The sequence below is a fragment of the Grammomys surdaster genome, unplaced genomic scaffold (genome assembly GCF_004785775.1).
Source record: "Grammomys surdaster isolate TR1022 unplaced genomic scaffold, NIH_TR_1.0 201, whole genome shotgun sequence".
Classification (NCBI taxonomy): domain Eukaryota; kingdom Metazoa; phylum Chordata; class Mammalia; order Rodentia; family Muridae; genus Grammomys; species Grammomys surdaster.
Window position 1 is genome coordinate 8,120,940 of NW_021604646.1, and position 20,451 is coordinate 8,141,390.

A 20,451-nucleotide genomic window follows, 5' to 3' on the forward strand; every position below is an offset into this window, starting at 1 on the left:
ACTGGGCTGGAGAGAGGCCCCCTATGCTTCCACTTGCCACATTAGGCGGGGGGGGGGGGGAGGGGGAACAAGAGGAACATCAGGAGGAGGAGGAGGAGGAGGAGGAGGAGGAGGAGGAGGAGAGATGTTTTAAGCTATGGACAGAACATGCTGAGGCTGCAAGGAAGAAGCTTTCCTCCAGCTTCTGGGGAGGCAAAGAGCCTCCTGTAAGGAGGCTCTGTCTGGAGGGGCAGCCAGATTCTGAGCCAGAGCTCATGGTACAGTGGGGCCCTTTGGGGTTTCTGCTGGCAACAGGAAGAACATTCTGAGTGGGTTTAGAGAGTGGGCTGATTTGACGGGCAGAGGGGCTGCTCAGTTGGTATCGGTTTGGGGTGATTTGAAAGATGAGACTCCTGAGCCAATACTTTTTAATTAGGGTTGAATTTAGCAAACATAAAAATAGATATATGGGGCATGAGGCTGAATTTGAATTTTAGATAACTGAGTAACTTCTGAGAGTAAGCATGTCTTCAAAAGTGGAATTCCTTTGCATTTTCTGGAATCCTCTTTTCAACAGACCACAGGGCCTTTCTGACCCCACACCGCTGGTCACCCACACCTAGAGAGACTCCAGGGCCTTCTGACCCCACATCTTCTGTCAGCTTTTCACCAAATGCCACCCTTAGAGCCTTTCCCTGAACAGTATCCCCAAACTCCATCCCCAACCCCTCTCCCTTCCTCCGAGTCTAGAAGCCCAGGAGCTGGACCATCACCTAGGCTGTCTGTTGGGAAGGCTGAAGGACAGCTAGAGTTAATCTGGCAGCCCATACTTCCTGTGGCTGCCCTAACTCCCCACCCCCACTGAAGTATTTACATGAAGTGCTACCCTAGAGCCTGGGCTCCTGGTGAGGCTCAGAGCTACAGATTTAGGACTGTCACTGTGGACATATCCTCCATTGGGTTGCTCTGGGCTTACTTGCTCTGAGAGGCCAGGGCCTGGGCTTGAGCAAGGCCCTGTGACATCTGAGCCTTCCCCATCTATCCAGTTGTCCCAATTCCCATGATCCCTCAGCACCCTCATTAGCATGGAGACTCAGACCAAAGATCTCCATGCTCGATGAACCCTGGGGATCTGGTGGAGGAATGAGGCCTTCCCTGTGGTGCCAATGGGGGAGGATTCATGAAGGGTGTGATAAACGGACCAACGGAGGACTCAGGAACTGGGGGTGGAGACGCGGGCTAGCCTGAAGCTGCACTGTGTAAGGAACCTCACTGGCACAGTAGGGGACCAGAGGCCTGAGCAAGGTCCTCCTCCAGGAAAAGTGGGAGAGGGGGCCACAAGACAGAAATGGAAGGATATACCTAAGGAGGAGCTGTGAGGGCAAACAGCACCAGGCCTGGGACCTGAACAGCTTGACTCAGTTAAAGCCATTAACAGTAATGGTGGCTAAAGAGATGGCTTGGTACATGAGAGCTTTTGTGTATAAACATGAGGGCCTGAGCCCAGATCCCAGCACCTATGCAAAAGCCACGTATGGTCACAGGAGCCTGCAATCCCAGCACTGGTGTGTGTGTGTGTGTGTGTGTGTGTGTGTGTGTGTGTGTAGTGGGGAGCAGGTAGTGAAAGTGGACTCCAGTTACTAGGTAACTGCTGGGGTTGTTGGCTGTCAGCCTGGCTCCGTGTTTAGTGAGAAACCCTGTCTCGAGGGAATAAGACGAAAAGTCATAAAACAGGACACCCAACATCCTTCTCTGACTTCAGCATACATATGCAAGGGTGCATATGTGCACATACACACACACACACACACACACGTATACCCAAATAATAATACAAATACAAATCTACTGACAGCAGTAACCATCTATTGAGACCTCACTGTGTTAAGACTTGAGTGGATTCTTTCTTTTACTGAAACTTCCAAAGAGTTACTTTTGTTTCCCCTGCTGTAGACTGGGGACACTAAGGCACAGAGAAACTGAACGACTTGTCCACAGCCACACAGCTGGAATCTGAGCCCAGGCAACCTGGCCCAGAGCCTGTACCACTCTCCAGCCAGTGAAGAGCTAAGAATATAATTACCCAGAAACACCTAGAAACGAAGAGGACTGTCTGTGGAGGATGGCGTCCAGCTCTGATCCCCTCACTGTTCAAGTACACAGCTGGCGTGGGACCTGAGAGTCTACCCAACCAGCTGCCTGGTGCCAGGAATGCCTGGGTACAAAGCCCCAAAAGCGACCTTGGTCAGCTGCATAGGGAAAGAGACAATGGATGTGTGAATGTCCTAACTCTACTGGTCGAAGGGTCGGTAACATCTGCATTTCCAGGGGCAGTTTCGGTACCAATGCCTTGTCGTACAGGCCAACGGCGCCCCCTGCTGTACATCTTGGGGATAGCGCTGACTTAAGCATTGTTTTCCACCTGGCCTGACAGGCAGCCAGATGTTCTCCCAGTGTGGGCAGAGAGTTTGTAAACGTTGAACACACCCCCATGTCTATGCAGTAGTCTAGCATCGAGATCCCTCAAGCCCAGCTGGCTCAGCTTCACAGAAAGAGACAGAGGCCTGGCCTAGGCTGCTGGTCTATACCGTCTGTGGGGGTTAAAAGGAGGAAGGGCTGGAAAGATAGAAGGTCAAGTCATCCACACTTGGTACTGGTAAAAGAAAGAGTGTCACAAGCATAGGCCACAATCCAGTCTAGTGTAACTTCCTGACTTCCAAGTCAGTGTTCTGTCCATAGCCTGGCCAATGGAGCTGCATCCAGACATAAAGGACCAGGATGAAGAGTCATGCCCTGCCTTCTGCCCCAGGTAATTCTGAGAGATGGAAAGGCTCCCTGAAGGGTACAGTAGACTGTTGTCCCACCGATAGCCTTCCCTGGATGAGCCAAGGCTGTGGGCTGCTGGAAGTAGTGAGGGCTGAGACTGCAGGGCTGGAGCTGGGTTAGTGCATCATCTGGGAGGAACTGATTGCTTCCATCCCTGCCTTGGCTTCGGCATCTGAGTGACGCTTCTGTGAGCAGAACCACAGGAAGAGGAAGAAACCTGCAAGGCAGGCTGGTTAGTAAGAAGGTCGCTAGAAGCCAATAATCTCCTACTGGGGACAGAGAGACAGACCCAGAGGACACCAGAACTGCACCTCCATGCAGTTCAGAGGCAAGCATTAATGTGCCCCTAGACCAGCTTAAATGGAGCTGTGGGCTCAGTCATTATCCACCCCTGGACCTCAGTAACTAGGCCCCTCCCAGGGTCTGTGGCCCTGTGAGCTCCTGCAGACTTACCATAGAGCGAGTTGAAGATGGTGAAGAGGAAAAGCTGAGGCAGCAGGAACACACCGAAGGAGAAGAAGGCCAGGGTCCAGGTGGTACCCAGTAGCACAGTGAGGCCCAACACCATGACAGTATCCCGGTAGGCCCAGGGACTCAGCGCCTTCTCCCGTGCCTGTAGCCTGCACAAGATCCACAGAGCCCTGGCCAGCACCACCAGGTTGAACAGAGATGTGAGGCCACCATAGCCCATGACCAGGATGCTGCGTACCATGGGACTGCATACCCAGCACCTGGAGGAGGCGGGAGAAGGCCAGGATTTAACATGGTCCCAAGACCAGTGGGAGGCCAAACACACCTGAGCCTTGGGACCAGCTCTTGTCCCTGACTGGTTTTGATGTTCCAGTGGTCATAACTTGCCTGACAGTTAGTTCATATGCCAAAGCTCCTCTGCCCAGCTTCCTGTCTGCCACCACAGCTGGATTGGCTGGCACCTCTGCCTACTTACTGAAGTGCCTCCTTTCAACCATGATGGATAAATCTGACCCAACTGAACCTCCTCCTCTCCTTCTCCCCTCCATGCCAACCTGAACAACATTCTAGTAAATGGGCTAGCCTGGGCTCTTGCTCTGGAAGCTTCCTCTTCCACCCTACCCGACCATTGTCATCATCTCGCCATCACCTTTGTGCAATGGTGACCTTTGACCTTTGCCCCACCTAGACCTGAGCAGTATGTGAAGCACCGCCCATGGATTGGTGGGTAGATGCTCTAGCATGTAAGAATGGGGGAGCAGATGAGCAGTAGGGAAATCCCACAGAGGGACCTGGGGTACCTCTGAGCCCTGACCTCTCTAGGACATCTACAAGACAGGTGCTATTCTTTGCTCAGATCAGATTACCACGCCCCATGGCCAACATGGGTCATCCCAGGCAATCCTCATGGCGAGCCATGGACAGGCACCTAACCATCTCCATTCTATAGTTAGGAAAACTGAGGTTTCTTCTCAAGAGCACATCCTGGTTAGGAGCAAGAGTAGGGCTTGAAGCCCCTTGGTCTGGGCACTAATCACCTATTCAGATCCCCCCAATCCATCCTGGGGCCCTGACACTGGAGTCAGTGTCCTTGAACATCATTTGTGAGAGTCATGCACATTGGTAACCAGCATTGATCACCCTTTGCTTTGCTGCTACAGAATATTCTAGCATGCAGGCTTTACCCCTGCTCACTACTTCAGCACCTCTGCTGCTGCCTGACCAGACTGTGTTTGAGGGGTGCTTTTTAAAATGTCATTTCAGTGTAAGGATGCAGACAGATAAAAAGTGGGTAGATGGGTAAGTAGATGATAAACAACATACATACATACATACATACATACATACATACATACATGGATGGATGGATAGATGATAGATAGGCAGACAGACAAATAGATGCATACATAAATACATAGATACATAGATGGATGGATAGATAGATAGATAGATACATAGACACATAGATACATAGACACATAGATACATAGACACATAGACACATAGATACATAGACACATAGATACATAGACACATAGATACATAGACACATAGACACATAGACACATAGATACATAGACACATAGATACATAGATAGATACATAGATAGAGATATAGATAGATACATAGACAGATACATAGATAGATAGATAGATAGATAGATAGATAGCCTGAAGGCACAGCAATCAGGTGCCAGCCAAGCTAAGTAGCTCTGGGGCCTGTACTAGATCAAACCACAGGGCCAACCCATTTGCTATATGGCCAAGTGTTGCCAAGAGACCCTCCGAACTGGTCCTAGAGACTCAGCAAGTATTGATATCCACTCTATGGCTTCCTAGTCAGTCAGCACAGAGCAGCCCTCCATCTCTGCAGAGACCCCAGGGACACAGAAAGGGTGAGAGGAACCCACTGGAATCCCCCCATCTAAACCATGGCTGCCTCTGCCCCTCAGCCATCACTTCACCATAGAGGCCCACATGACCCTTCTACCTCACCAGGCACTCACATGGACACATTCTGGAAGCCTGTACCATTTTCCTGGCTTTTGGAGAAGGAGATCACACAGGGTCCGTACACGGAACTCCTGACCACCAGAAGAAGCAGCACCAAGAAGGCTGGAAACCCTGAGGGGTGAGACAAAGAGTCAGGAGGCCCCAAGATGACCTGGCTCTGCTCCCCAGGCCTGGTGACCGAGGAGGGGTGTACACTGTGCTGAGTGGAAGAGGTTCATCTCTAAGATGTTAGTGAGATTCCAGGCTGAGTGGCAGCGGTGATGGCGGTCACTTGGGAGGTGGCAAGGAGCTAACAGGAAGGTGGCATTGGTTGGGAAACTTGAAAGAAAATGGAGACAATTAAAAGATGGGCTGAAATGGTGACGGAAGGGTCTGGGGTGGTGCTCATGTGGTGAAGATGAGTACGGAAATGGTGGTAAGGTGCAGGGAAGGTGAAGAAGGTGATGCAGATGATTGAGATGGGGTGGATGGAAATGGGAGTAAAGCAGGCATGAGTAGCAGAGGCGGGATGTGATGATGGTGGTAGTGGGGACAGGGGACTGCGGGTAATGGCAGTGTTGAGATTGGAAGTGGTGAAGGCCACTATGGTGGTGATGACAGTATTGAAGGCAGAAGATATGGGCATGACGGCAGGCGCAATGGTGACATTGGGGGTGGAGGTGATGGTGGAGCTGATGTTACTGACAGAGATGGAGTTAGAGATGGCCACTATAAAAGGCAGGAGGACTTGGGATCGGCGCCCTGTACACTGGAAGTTCCAGACGCCAGAGAGATAGGTGTCCCTTACCCCAGCCCAGCAGGCAGAGCTTGAGCAAGTATCGGTGGATGTAGACATTGTAGACACGCCCCAGGAGAAGGTAGAGGTTGAAGCCTTCGATGGCCATCCAGGTAAGGCTGCTGAGCAGTGCGTAGTGTAGGGTGGCAGCCAGCACCATGCAGACTGGCCTGGGCACCGTGGGCAGGGCCATCTGGGAGCTCAGAATGAAGGTGACATTCAAGAGGAGAACAGAGCCATGCAGGTTTACGTGGATGCCTGTGGTGGAGTCACTTTGCTTCCTGTGGGTGGGATGTCACCCAGGTAGTACCGTGGCCTGGCTCACGGATGCACAATCATGGGGAAACTGAGGCAAATGGGGAAGGACCTAATGGCTGCCATGCTGTTAGGCTGGCCCTTCCCTCTGAGTAACACCCACCTGCCCGGGGTGTGAAGGCAGACACTGGGGCAAGAAGGAAGACACAGACCAGCAGTGGGGCAGGCAGGCTGGGCAAGGCAGAGGATTACCTGGAGTGAGCATACAGCAGTATGGCGAGCAGCGAGGCCACAGTGGAGATGCTGCAACCCACAAGGGAGATGTACTCAAGAGGCACCTGCAGCTCAGTGGGCACCGGGTCTCCAGAGAGCTGCTACAGGGCAAAAGGGGCTGAGAGCCTGAAGCATAGAAATGTCCAGCTCTCCCTGGGCTCTCCCAAAGAAGCCTCCCAGACCTCAGCCCCAAGTCCCTTCCCTACAGCTCAGCCCAGTCCTGCCTTGAAGGAAGCTGTAGCCTGCATCATGGCCTGCCACCTATAACTGCTGTCCCTACTCCTCCCTGAAAGCACTCTCGAGCCATTCCATGTGCACGGTTGGGAAACCATTCCTCCCACTGTATGGACCTGTGTATCAACCCTGGTCTGTCTGGAGCCTTCCTCCTCCGTCCACAGTGATTGACTCAAGAGCCTCCACCTGGATTCGATCTCAAGACTGAGGCTGGGTCAGGGAGGCTGTTGAATCCCATTAGTCTGAAAGGCAGCTAGGCATGAGCCTGCAGATACTGGCAGCTGTGTTATTATTCCATTGGGCATCCTAGCTGAGGGCCAAGGCAGGACGGAGCAAGCAGAGTCAAGGGACAGAGATGGAATCCTGTGTTCGTGTGATTCAGCTCCCGGATCAAGCCATGCCTAACGCCTAAACAGACTTTTAAAGGAATGCGAGTCCCTAAGTTTACTTGCGGAGAGGCTTAGGCTCACTGGATTATGCCGTCCTTAGCCTTGCAGCCCTCACCACATATCAGGGCACCCTCCCTCCCGCAGCGCTCATCCCCCTCCCTCAAGGTGAACGCTCCCATACCATGAGCACAGCAAAGTAGGTGAGGTGATTGCAATGGCAGAGAACCTGAGTGGGTGACGGCTGCTCTGTATAACAACCCTCGGGGCTCCAGGCCCCCCAGCTGCGGTTGCCGGCTCCCTCCTTCCAGAAGACGCAGGTTACCGAATACCCTTCCTGAAATGAAATGTGAGTGTCAGTCCAGAGGTGCTGGACAAGATCTCATATTAGGGGCTGGGGGCCTGGGGCCCAAGAGAGAGTCAACTGCACCACTGCCAACATTTTGTGGGGTCTGGCTGGGCTTTGACAATCCCAGAGGTCAGCCCTGCCATTGCCACAAATCCTCAGTGTCCTAGACGAGTGGGCAATCTTCTCTGAGCCTCAGTTTATTCGTCAGCAAAACGGACCATACATATCCAAATCACGAGGTTGGCAGAAACACAAGAGACTATTCCATATTCTCGGGGGCAGTGCTGGCCCTTCGTGGGGCAGGTCTTCTGTAAACTGCTGTTTGCTATCTCATTCCTAGACCCATCGTGAGAAACTCATTTGCAGCCAAGCCCTATGGTGGAGGTAAGGGGTGGTACACAGGCAGGCTTTGGAAAGCAGCCGAAGAGAAACAGAGGAACATGGATTAGGGGTACATGGATTGAACAGAGGTGGAACAGGACACTCATTCCAAAGGGAAGGCCAGTGGCAAAGCTCAGAAGATAGAAGGAAAGGTTGCTGTGAGGTTGAGAGTGCAAAGCTTCTTGCCGAGACAGAGCCAGAAAACAGCACTCTGGGCTTCTTCACAGGGATACAGGCAGGCCTAGGACCCGGAAGCAGCAGCATCAGGACTTGTGCCTCCCAGGCATCCCTTTCTGTTCCAGCATCAGCACCAGTGCTATCTCCACCCCATGTGACCCAGCCTAGCAAATCCACACATCTCACCTGGATGCAGCCTGGTTCAGTCATAGACACAAGTCTGGCTTGCACTGTTGGGGAAGAACCTTCTAAGAACTGAAGGGAAACTTAGTGTCTTCAGCCTCCATCTTACCATAGAAATGAAAGCCAAGGCAAGAAAACATTGCTAAGGCTAGAGAAGACTGTACTCTAACAGTATTAGATCCATGCCTAGATCCAGCCATGCCTGAAGGTGGAACGCCCCTGAACATCCATTGGTAGGAACATATAAATCCCCTTTAGGGCTTAAGCAAGCTTAAGCTGGCTCTGTAGCCCTAGCAAATGAGAAAAAAAGAAAGAGAGAGAGAGAAAGAAAGAAAGAAAGAAAGAAAGAAAGAAAGAAAGAAAGAAAAAACTTCTTTCTCATTTCTTTACAGAAATCTTCAGAGAACAGATTTAAAGTTGTTTCCCAGATGGCGCCACAGTTTTCAGTTTGGCCAAACCAGGGCTGACTGGGAAAGCTTCAGAGCTGGGGTGGAGGCGGGCCCAACAGTACCAGACTCCGATTGTGCCAGAAGCTGATGTTGACTGGCTTCTGAAGGTTGTTCACAGGCCTGTGATCCAGCTGGGCCCCCAGGACATAGTTATTGAGCAGTGATGAGTTCCGGTCATCCTGGAAGGGCAGTGGAAATGGGGATATTGAAGGGGAGACTCTGGGTGAGATGAGAATTCTCACCCCAGACCCTCCTTGCCATTGTCTTCTGTCTGTCTCCCATCTCAGAACAGACATGGACACCCTAAGGTCCTGGGCCTCTTTTGCAGATTGCAATCCTACCTCCCTGTGAGGGAATATATACATATACATATACATATACATATACATATACATATACATATACATATACATATACATATACATATAGTCAGTTTGACAAGACTTTACATCACCTAGAGTTCCTGTAGGTCAACTGGGTAGGTCTGTTTATGATTATAGAGATTAGGTTAGGTTCTGGATAGGCCTGCACACTCCTGCAAGACTTCCACCATGATGGGCTGCACCCTGAAACTCTGAGCAAAGACAAACTCTTCCTTCCTTAAGTTGCTTTCATCTCTCCCTAAAGCAGGTCGAGTGAGTGGGGCCCAGAGAGTGGTGGTCAGCTACGGTTGCACAGTGAACTGGTCCACACCTCCAGCCAACCTGAGATATAGAAGAAGCTCCTGTCCTCGGCTACCCACTGCTGACCTGAAAGAGGTGTGCGGTGAAGAAATAGATGCAGATGAGTCGTAGCTCAGCAGGCCGGGAGGTCACACAGGCACCCTTGGTCAGCTCAGCAGGGAACTGCATGGCATGCGGGGCCCATGCCTGTGGATGGCAGCCGATGGGCTGGGACCACAGGTCCAGTTCTAGCATCTTGAGATTCCCTCCCCATTAAACCTTACCAACTAGGCCTTCCCCGAGCCTCCACCATCTGACAGCACCAACTCCCCCCCCCCCCCAGACTTCCACACCCATCTTCATTCCCTAAGAACAGAACTACCCCAGTGCACACCCCAGCACGGGCCAAATATCCCATCCTGTTTACACCAGGGTCCTAAAAGGACACAGGTGGCCCTAGCTGCTACCAGTCCCAGGGACCTGCCCTCCACCTCTAGGCAAAAATCAAGATGATGATCCTGACCAGGAGAGGTCACAGGCCACCTCCTCTTTCTGATCTTCCCACAGTAAAGCAGATGGGACCACTCCCAACTGATCAGGGCAGAGCAGAAACAGGGAACTGCAGGACTTCCCTAGCCGCCTCTGACCTGGGAGACATTTGTCAGGGTGGCGCTGGACAAGGAGAGACCAGGAAAGTCGCAGCTCAGCTTGAAGACCAGAGACTGGATGGAGTTTGTCTGCAAGGTCAAGTTGTGCCCACAGAAGCTGGCATTGAGCAGCATCTGCTCCAGGTAGTGGATATACCTGGAAGTGGGGAGAAGGAGCTGGAGACAGCCAAGGGGTGGGGTCTCCAACCCAGCCCTCCCACCATCATATCTCGGCTCTCCAACCCCCGACCCCTGTGTAAGCCGTGTCCCCCACCCAAGTCTTAGAGCTCCTACCTAGGAAACGCAGAGACCTTTTTGGTTTATAACACTTCATCGAGGGTCCTCAATAGACAATAAACAGGTGGAAGGCCTCCCCAACTCTAGATTTTGGTAGCAGGCATGCAGTGGGTACTCAGTCACCATCTGCTAAGTGTATCTATGGCTGAGGGTATACCCGACTCACCTCACTTTGGTAAACAAGCTCCGGCCTACAGGCTGCTCAAGTCGCTTCATGAAGTTCAGTAGCTCTGATTGAGTTTCTGTGGACAATGGGACTCAGACCTTGACCCAGCTTTTCAGCATTCCTCCCCCATGAACTGTCACCTACCTACTAGGACAACTTGAGCAGCCAGAAGGCACAGGCAGAAGAAAAGGGCCCTGTGTGGATCCATGTCTTCAGCTGGTATTCTCCTGGCCTTGGAGAGGGGATAACCACAGTCACCAGAGCAAGGATACTACCTCTGCCTTCTAGACATGTCTGCATTTCCCCAGTGTTTTTGTCTTCTTTTTTGTTTTCTCTGTTTGTTGTTTTTGTTGTTGAGATAGGGTCTTTTATAGCCTAGGCTGGCCTCAAACTTGCTATGTAACTGAGGGAGCCCTTGAACTTCTGATCTCCCTGCTTCCTCCAGCAAAGTGCTGAGATTGCAACAATTCATCCCAACACCCAGCCATGCTCAGGATCTAACCCAGGTCCCCATGCATGCTGGGTAAGCACTCTACCAGCTGAACTACATCCCTAGCCCACGATGCTTCTCCAATGCCTGTATTTCACAGATAAGGAATCTCGGGTTCAGAGACCAAAGAGTCTTTGCTTGAAGGTGGATGAAGCCAAGTGTCCCTAACCCCAGAAGGCTTGACCACTGAAGTAATAGCTGCCAACAGCTGCTCGGCCTGAGAGTCTCCCTGGGGGTTCCCCAGCCTCACTGGGTTGAGGAGGGGCACCACTAAGAGCAAACAAGGCATTCGTAATCTTGACCCATCCTGTCATTAACTCCATGCTTAAGGATCTTTGGCCTCCTTTCCTGAGTTTTTCTGTGTTGATAGATCTTGCTTAGTATGTTCAAAGCCCTGGTTCAGTCCCAGCACCTAAAAAAAAAAAAAGAAAGAAAGAAAGAAAAGGGAAACGATAAATGAATGAAAGTAGGTAGCTCAGTGGGTAAGCCCTTGCCGTATAACCCTGACGACCAGGGTTTGGATCCCCAGAACCCACGTAAATGCTGGGTGAGCAAAGTGACCATCTGTTATGCTAACCTCAGAATACAGATAGGGGATCCCCCAGAGCAAGCTAGCTAGTGAGATTAGCCATATTGGCTAATATGGGTTATTAGCCATCATCTGGGTTTGATTGAGAGCCCTTGCCTCATTGAATAAGGGTGGGAGGGAAAATAGATAGATGGATGATAGATAGATAGATAGATAGATAGATGATAGAAATAAAAGTAAATTTGGGGGAATTTTTTTTTTGAGACAGGGTCTCACTATGTAGCTCTGGCTGTCCTAGAACTCACAATATAGACCAAGCTAGCCTCAAACTCATAGAGATGCCCCTGCCTCTGCCTCAGAGGTGCTAGGATCAAAATCATGGCTACTAAGCCTGGCCTTACAATGTTTTTAATGATGTAGCAACATTATTCACTTAGGCAAAGACAGACTAACTAATCTATTTGATATAAAAAAAACTTGACAGAAGAATAAAATAATATAGAAGAAATTCCATGTATACTGTGAGCGAGCCTGAAGAATTTTGCTTGGTCCTTTTGCCAGGCAAGCAGGATCCAAGCTGACATCCATGACTGGTGGTCACATGTGCTTCTCTCTTTTTTTTTTTTTTTTGTTTTTTTTTTTTTTTGTTTGTTTTTTTGTTTTTTTGTTTTTCGAGACAGGGTTTCTCTGTATAGCCCGGGCTGTCCTGGAACTCACTCTGTAGACCAGGCTGGCCTCGAACTCAGAAATCCGCCTGCCTCTGCCTCCCGAGTGCTGGGATTAAAGGCGTGCGCCACCACCGCCCGGCCCGTGCTTCTCTCTTCTTGTGACATATCACAGCATCAGACCTTAACGTTTCCCAAATTGTATGTCTGCATTGTTACTTTATTCAGCAGAACGCAGCCATGAGCCCCGAAGGATGGAAATTTGGAAAGGAAAACGGTTTAGCAAAGATAAGCAAAGCAATCCTCCAGGCCGTTGCACGCAGCATACAAAGTCTGTTTACGCAATCATCTGTTAAGAATGCGCCTAACCTGATCAGTGCGACTTACTTTCCATTAAACAGCTTTCGGCAGTCAATTAAAGCTATTAAGGAAAGAATTTTTAAAAACAGGGCCAGTGAGATGGCTCGGGCGGTAGTGGTGCTTTGTGTATGATAAACATCATGGCCGAAACTTTTGGGTGGGGGAGCTCAGCTTACAGCTCACATTCCGTCATGAAGGGAAGTCAGGGCAGGAACTAAAGCAGAAGCCATGAAGGAACTTGCTTACTGGCTTGTTCCTCCTGACTTGCTCAGCCTGCTATCTTATAGAACTCAGGACCACCTGTCCAGCGTTGACACCACCCACAGTAAGCTGGGCCCTTCCCCACCCTCATTAATCAAGACAGTGCCCAACAGGACATTCTGATGAAGGCAATTCCTCAACAAATGTTTCCTCTTCCTAAGATGACGTTAGCTTGTATATAGTTGACAAATGAAAACAAACGAACACCAAACAAGCAAACAACTAGCCAGCACTCCACACAGGCAGCATTGTTCCATGACCTCTGCTTCTGCTCCTACTTCCAGATTCCTTGAGCCCCAACCCTGACTTCCCTTCATGATAGACTGTAAGATATAAGCCAAAATAAACCCTTTCCTCCTCAAGTTGCTTTTGGTCACGGTGTTCTATCATAACAATAGAAACTCCAAGACAAATAAATAAAATAAATTCTAAAGATTACACAAATAAAAAGAGTTAAGGCTGTAGATCAGAGGTAGAGCATTCACGTAGCATATATGAGGCATTAGGGTCAACCCTCAGTGCCACAAAAAGAATCAGAGAAAGAAGGAAGGAAAGGAGGGAAGGAAGGGACAGAGGGAAGGAGGGAAGGAAGGGACAGAGGGAAGGAAGGAGGGAGGGAGGGAATGGACAGAGGGAGGGAAGGAGGGAAGGAGGGAGGGAGGGAAGGGAGGAGGGAGGAAGGAGGGAAAGAGAGAAAGTGAGCTATCTTGGAGAGGGAGAGATGGCTGCACAGTTAAGGATGATTGCCCTACAATCATGAGAACTGAAATCCAGATCCCACTTGTAACAAACCAATTTTCCCTATAAGCACCTGTAGCCCCATCGCCAAGTGGACAGAGTCGGGAGGATTGCTGGGGTCTGCTGGCTTCCAGCCTAGCCAAGGCATAAACCCAGATTCAAGAGACCCTGCGTAAGGTAAGATGAACAGGTAAAGAGTGATGGAGGATAACCCACACACACACACACTCTTTTGGCCTCTATGTACATGCATACAGAAACTTGCATACAGACACAAATAAATTTTAAAAATATACATATACATATACATATACATATACATATACATATACATATACATATACATATACATATATATAAAATTGTGCCAGTAAGATGGTTCAGTGGGTGAAGGCATTTGCCACTGTGCCTGACAGCCTGACAACCTGAGTTAAATCCTCAGGACCCACATGGGAGAAGGAGAGAACAATCTTCCACAACATGTACTAGGAACTGCATACAAGATCATACACGTGTGTGTATGTGTGCTTACATGTACAATAAATAAATGTATTTAAAAATGTAAAGCCTAGTTCAGCAGTACACACCTTTAATCTCATAGCAGCATACAAGAAGAGACAAGCAGATCCCTGTGAGGGATCTACTCTGATCTACCTACAGAGTTCCAAGCCATCCAGGGTGTCTTAGTTAGGGTTTACTGCTGTGAACAGACACCATGACCATGGCAACTCTTATAAGGACAACATTTAATTAGGGCTAGCTTATGGGTTCAGCATTATCATCAAGACGGGAGCATGGCAGCATCCAGGCAGGCATGGCACTGGAGGAGCTGAGAGTTCTACATCTTGTTCCAAAGGCAGGGAAACAGGAGAAGACTGGCTTCCAGCCCACGTCCACAGTGACATACCTACTCAACAAGGCTACACCTCCTAATAGTGCCATTCCTTGGGCCAATCATATACAAACCATCACACAGAGCTATGTAGTGAGACCTTGTATTTTTAATTTCTTTTTTTTTTTGAACATGAAATGCTTTTTTTATAGCATGTTTTACAAGGGGAGGGGGTAAGAGGGTCCAGGTGGTGGAAAAGTACAAAATCTTCTTGGCCTGTGCCTTGAAACATGTCATGGTCTATATGGTACACTGCCTTGAATTATGATCTACCTGCAGTTCTTCAGAAGATATGGTACACTGCTTCAGTTATGGTCTCCCTGCTATTCTTAAGAAGACATGGTACTCTGCTTTGAGTCTATCTGCAGTTGCTAAGCAGGATCTTGCAGTTGCCAAGCTTCAGAGGACATTGTGCAGGTGGGGAAAGGTAGACCTTGTATTTTTAAAATTAATTTATAAAAAAAAAAGTTGAAGATGTGAAGAGATGACTCAACAGTTAAAAGCATGTGTTGCTTGCAAAGGACCTGGGTTCAGTTCCCAGCACCTACATGCCAGCTCACAACCATCTGTCACACTAGTTTCAGGGGACATAATGCCCTCTCTTCTTCTAGTTTCTGTAGGCAATGAGCACACATATGGTGCGTATATATACATGAATGCGAAACACTCATACACACAAAATAAAAATTACAATTAAATAAATGTTTTTAAAAGGCTAACTTAAAAATGTCTATTAATAGAGGAATGGCTGAATATGATAGGGTTCAATGACTCCTGGAGAACAGCTTGGCAATTGTTAGGGGGAGGGGAAGAGGAAGAGGGAGAGAGAGCAAGCTAGCAAGCGAGCACTGGGGTGAAGCTAGTGGTGGAGTACTTGCCTCATCCGTTTCATGGCAACAGCAAACACACAAACTGAAACTAAGCAAACATCTGAGCATCTACCATATAAGCCTGAAGTACCTGTTGATTATCTGAGAAATAAAAACCTGCATTCACCAAAAACAATCTATACACAAACATTCACCTCAGCTTTATTCATAATACCCCAAAGTTGGAGGGCTGGCGAGATGGTATCAGTGGGTAAAGGTATTTGCCACGAAAACCTGGTGACCTGACTTGAACACCTATAATCCACTGTAAAGTTTACAGAGAACTGAATCCATGATGCTGTCCTTTGACATGAGCATTATTTCAGTGGCTCGTGTGTATCACACACACACACGCGCACACACACACACACATAATGCATACATATACAATTAGTAACCAGAACAATAATGACGATGGTTGAAATTGGGATCAACCCCAGTGTTCCGACTGATGAGTGGTTAAACAAACTGTAATACAACCACGGTGTGCAATGTAACTCAGCAATTTAGAGGAATATATTTTTAAAAATTTATATACTTGCCAAGTGTGGTGGTACATATTGTTTATCTCAGCACTTAGGAAACAGAGGTAGGTTGATCTCTATGAGTTCTAGGCTAGCCTGGTCTACCTGTGAGTTCTGAGACAGACAAGGGATACACAGTGAGCCCTGTCTCAAAAAAGAAAAGAAAGAGAGAGACAGAGAGAGAGAGAGAGAGAGAGAGAGAGAGACAGAGAGGGACAGAGAGAGAGAGAGAGAGAGAGACAGAGACAGAGAGAGAGAGAGAGAGAGAGAGACAGAGAGAGAGACAGAGAGAGAGAAAGAGAGAGAGAGAGAGAGAGAGAGAGAGACAGACAGACAGACAGACAGAGAGACAGAGAGAGACAGAGAGAGAGAGAACAGAAAAAAAACAACTATACAGTTAGATGGACCTCAAGGGAATCCTACTGAAAAAAAAAAAAACTCAAAATGTTAAGACAGCATGATGTGAGCAGCAGAACATGCTTGAAATGAAAATTACAGAGACACAGATGAGATCTGCGGTTGCCACAGGCAAGGAAGAGTTCCTGAGCATCTAGGAAGTGGGAGCCTGAGGACTCTGTGGTGATCGAGGAATTTGTGTTGTGACTGTGTTGGCTGCTCCAGGATGTGATAAAATGCATAGAATCCAATCTTCATGCACACTGCTCTGCGTGTAGAGGAATACACACTGAGCTGGTGATCTCTGAGAGCTGCACCAAAGTGAATTTCTTGGGCTTGAAACTATACTATAGGTGTGTAAGGCATTGCTATAGGGGTGTAAGGCATTGCTATAGGTGTGTAAGGCATTGCTATAGGTGTGTAAAGCATTGCTATAGGAGTAAGGCATTGCTATAGATGTGTTAGGCATTGCTATAGATATGTAAGGCATTGCTATAGGTGTGTAAGGCATTGCTTTAGGTGTGTAACACATCACAATGGGAGAAAATTAGGTGAAGAACACACAGAACTTTTCTGTAGGATTTTTTAATCAGCACTTGTTAATTTGAGACTTTTCCCAAAATTAACAGCTTAAAAAAAAAAAAAAAGGAAAACCAGGGATGTAGCTCAGAGGGAATTGCTTATCAAGCACAGGCCTTGAGTTTAATTGTCAGCATTAGAGTACAGTGAATTATCCTCTTTAAAGTTAAAAATGAACACAACATAGCATTTTGAGTGGCAGAGGTTCTGAGAGTCACACACACACAGGGGCTGGGGTGTGACTCAGTGACAGGGCACTTGCCTAGTACAGCAAGGCCCTGGGTTTGATCTCCAGCACTAGAAGAGGAAAAAAATGTTCTAATGTTGTAAAAACTGGGGGCTGGAGAGACAGCTTGAGCAATTGAGAGCACTGTCTGATGTTCTAGAGGACCTGGGTTCGATTCCCCACATACACAGTCAGCTCTTAACCATCTGTAACTCTGGTCCCAACAGATCCAACATCCTCTTCTGACGCCTCTGGATGCAAGGCTCACAAGTGATACACAGACATATATACAGGCAAAACATCCTTACATACAAAATAAAAGTTAAGATTGTAGAACTATGTGATCCCATCCTTGCCAAAACAGGCCACCTTTCTTACATGTGCAAAAGCAAGGTGCACATCTGTGTGGGAGCAGTGTCACCTCTCTGGTACCCCACCTGTGTTTCTAAGGTTTGCCCATCTGCTATGCTTGCACACATCTCTGTTTTTATTTACTTTTTGAACAGCTTAGACATTTACATCTTTCAAATCTAAGCAGTAAGTGAAGAAATAAATACGAAAAGCTATAAAAGGCAAAGCAGTCCTCCATTCTAGAAGTCTAACTGCTCAGTCCTGGGTCAGTGACCTGCGGGAGACTCCCTTCTTTGGAGTCTGTTACAGCTAGCTTCTAATGTTTCTTTATGCAAACACAGACAAGCGAGATGTCTGCCATGCAATATACAAAGTGGAGCCTGGGCCAGTCTGTCCTGCCTTGAAAACACATCTGGGAGAGTGTACTATGACTGTATCCAGGGATGCCACCTCTTCAGCGACATGTGCTAATGTTATCTTAGGTATGAGTCAGAATTAACAGTCCTCTGTTAAGAACATTTAACAGAGGAGGGAGTCTAATATCCTCTGGCCAGTTCTAGTCTTTTGGTCTTGCAGCCAAGCTAGGATGTCATCCAGTGGAGTACTTGTTGATCATGACCCTGGGGTCCATCCCCAGGACTGCAAGCAACAAAAACCAGTATCACTGTATGGGCGGCACTTCCAACCTGTACGGGTTCTCCGTTGGTACATTGGGGAACAACATACTAGTCATTTACTCCTATCCCTTTCCACGAAGTTTCCCTCATAGGAAAATCAGCCCTTTCTATTACATGAACACAAGTGGTTCCTCATTTGACATTATTTTTTTAACATCACATGATCTTTTTTAAAAATTAATTGTTCCTGTTGTTTACATCTCAAATGATATCTCCCTTCCCAGTTACTCCCTCCACAACCCCCCATCCCATCCCATCCGCCCTCTCCCTGCTCCCCTTGGCCTCTATGAGGGTGCTCCCCCACCCATCCACCCACCCACATCACATAATCTTTCATTTGTGATGTAGAAGCATCATTGTTAATCTTTTGATTTGTTTTGGTTTGGGTTTCCAGGCAGGGTCACAAGGCTTAACCTGAGCTAGCCTCAAACTCACCATGTGACTGAGGCTTGCCTCAGATTTAGTATCTTCCTGCCTCCACTCCCCAAGTTCTGAGACTACAGGTACATGCCTCTGTATGCCGTGCTGGGGATCAAACCTAGGGCTTTGTGCTTGCTAAGCAAAGCACTCTGTAAACTGACCTACACCCCTAGTCCATCACTTTTCTTAATTCTGTATGTTAACATATACGCCAGTCTTAAGAATGGAATAGAATTGGGGCACTATGATCCACTTATCTTCCTGGCGTCTCAGAGAATGGATGTGGGGCAAAGTTTGGGGAGACCAAGGAAGCCCTCGAAGGGACAATGTGAACTGTTTCTATTGAGACAACCAGGGCTATGATAGTAGAGGACCCAGTGATGCAAAAATCCTCAGCCGATGGAAGACTTAGTGGAGAAAGTGAAACCCAGCGGGCAGAAGAATTTGACTCCAGGGTCAGGGCCCTAAAGCTTGATTCCAGCCCTTAGCTATGCTACTCCCAAGCAGACACAGAGAGAGACAGAGGCAGTTTGACTCCATCTACAGTTATAAAACTCAAGACCAGAGCAGAAGTTCGCCCCACCCCACCCCAGCACCCCAGACAGAAGCTGTGGCTTCCACTTCACCATCTCAGACAAACTTTTGCTTTTGCTGTAACCTCCAGGTACCCACCCTGTCTCTGCCAATCAGGATCCAGGCATCATCACCCTGCCAACCCTCAGCCATCAGGTTTCTGTTCCTGCAGTTCATCACTTGAACCCCCTTGGGAGACAGGAATCCTTTTCCTGACTTTCCAGGTGGTTCCACGAGATGGCAAGACAACATAGTACCACAAAAGCCAAGGGTTTGCTTAGAGGCTCAACAGCAGCCCTGTGGCCAAGCTAGGACCCAAACCTGGGCTTCAGATTCCAAGCCTGCACCAGCAGCAACTTCCCAAAGGTGGCTGGAGAGCTGAGTGGCAGTAGGCAAGTAAGACTATAGGTCAACAGGGAGACTAAGAGACATGTGAACAAGAAGAGGGCCTTAGAAAGCTATGGGTTTAATAACCAGCTCCACCATCCAGAGTCCAGACTGTACAGCACTAGGTTAAGAAACTGGCCTCACTGACCCTCCAATTTCCTCTTGTGTAAAATTAGGCCAGGGAGACCAGGGAGAAGAATTCAACCATTTCTAGGATCCTCTCCTGTGGGAATCAGCCCCTCCCTTAGGTCTAGTCCTCTAACTAAAGGCCTTGGACAGGGAGACATCATTAGTGCATAAGGCTTGGGAGCCCCTGTTTTCTCCCCAGTACAGATCATGTACCCCAGCCGCACCAGGGCCTGCCCCGCACAGTGCTCCTGTGTATACATGGCTCTACCAACAGCTACCCCTCATCATTACCTGCTTGGGCTCTGCCTCTGACTTCCTGTAGCTGCTCCTGGCTGGAATGAGGAATGAATGGGCCAGTTGATCAACAGCAAGTCATAGCCCAGAGAGACACTACTGTCAGCTTGTTTTACAGGTGGGAAAAGAAGGCCACCGTAAAACACCAAGGAGTCTGACCCAACTTGTCTGGAGGTTCTTTCTCTGAGACTCTGTGTCCCTCAAGCTGCTCAGGAACTTCACCAGCTCCCATTTGCTGGGTGCAGACTTAGTGCTAGACCCCACACAGAGCATCTTACAGGACTCCCCTCATTTTAGATATGAGAAATTAGGGTCCAAGAAAGCTAGGCCCCCCTCCAAAACATAATCATGCCTTAATTTCACTTCTGAAAGCAGGGGTTTCTTTGGAGTTGGAAGGAGGTGGGTCCCTAGCTTGCCGACACTCCTGGGATGGCGTAGGGCCTGTACACCTGGAAAGGGGCCTCTGGGGTCTGTGGATGGGGACCAATGGGTGCGAGAGTGGAGGGGTCCAGGGGACTAACCTGTAAAGCTGCTGCAGCCACGTCTCACTGCTGACTCGAGTTGGTCC

The 20,451-nt window shown here is 48.7% G+C and overlaps 1 protein-coding gene across 2 annotated transcripts; it reads right to left on the minus strand.

Moving 5' to 3' along the window:
- Positions 1–1,825: 1,825 nt before the first annotated feature.
- Adgrg5 (adhesion G protein-coupled receptor G5) lies at positions 1,826–20,451 on the minus strand. 2 transcript variants are annotated; one of them, XM_028770410.1, is made up of 12 exons: positions 20,405–20,451; positions 10,668–10,755; positions 10,524–10,599; positions 10,061–10,217; positions 9,501–9,620; positions 8,814–8,930; positions 7,397–7,549; positions 6,572–6,693; positions 6,077–6,345; positions 5,283–5,400; positions 3,259–3,536; positions 1,826–3,022 (listed from the first exon to the last, which is right to left on the minus strand). In XM_028770410.1, the coding sequence occupies exons 2-12, from the start codon at positions 10,729–10,731 to the stop codon at positions 2,922–2,924; spliced, it is 1,575 nt and encodes a 524-aa protein (XP_028626243.1). In that variant the 5' UTR covers positions 10,732–10,755; positions 20,405–20,451; the 3' UTR covers positions 1,826–2,921. The 2 variants fall into 2 exon arrangements, with proteins under 2 accessions (XP_028626243.1, XP_028626244.1); XM_028770411.1 differs by lacking the exon at positions 20,405–20,451 and having other exon boundaries at positions 10,668–11,276.

Excerpts from the sequence above, each read along its gene's own strand:
- Adgrg5 (XM_028770410.1), bottom strand. The coding sequence starts at position 10,731 with ATGGATCCACACAGGGCCCTTTTCTTCTGCCTGTGCCTTCTGGCTGCT. Across the intron at positions 9,621-10,060 it reads CCCTGACAAATGTCTCCCAG|GCATGGGCCCCGCATGCCAT; the intron begins GTCAGAGGCGGC and ends TGCCATCCACAG. Across the intron at positions 5,401-6,076 it reads GCTCTGCCTGCTGGGCTGGG|GGTTTCCAGCCTTCTTGGTG; the intron begins GTAAGGGACACC and ends CTCACCCCTCAG.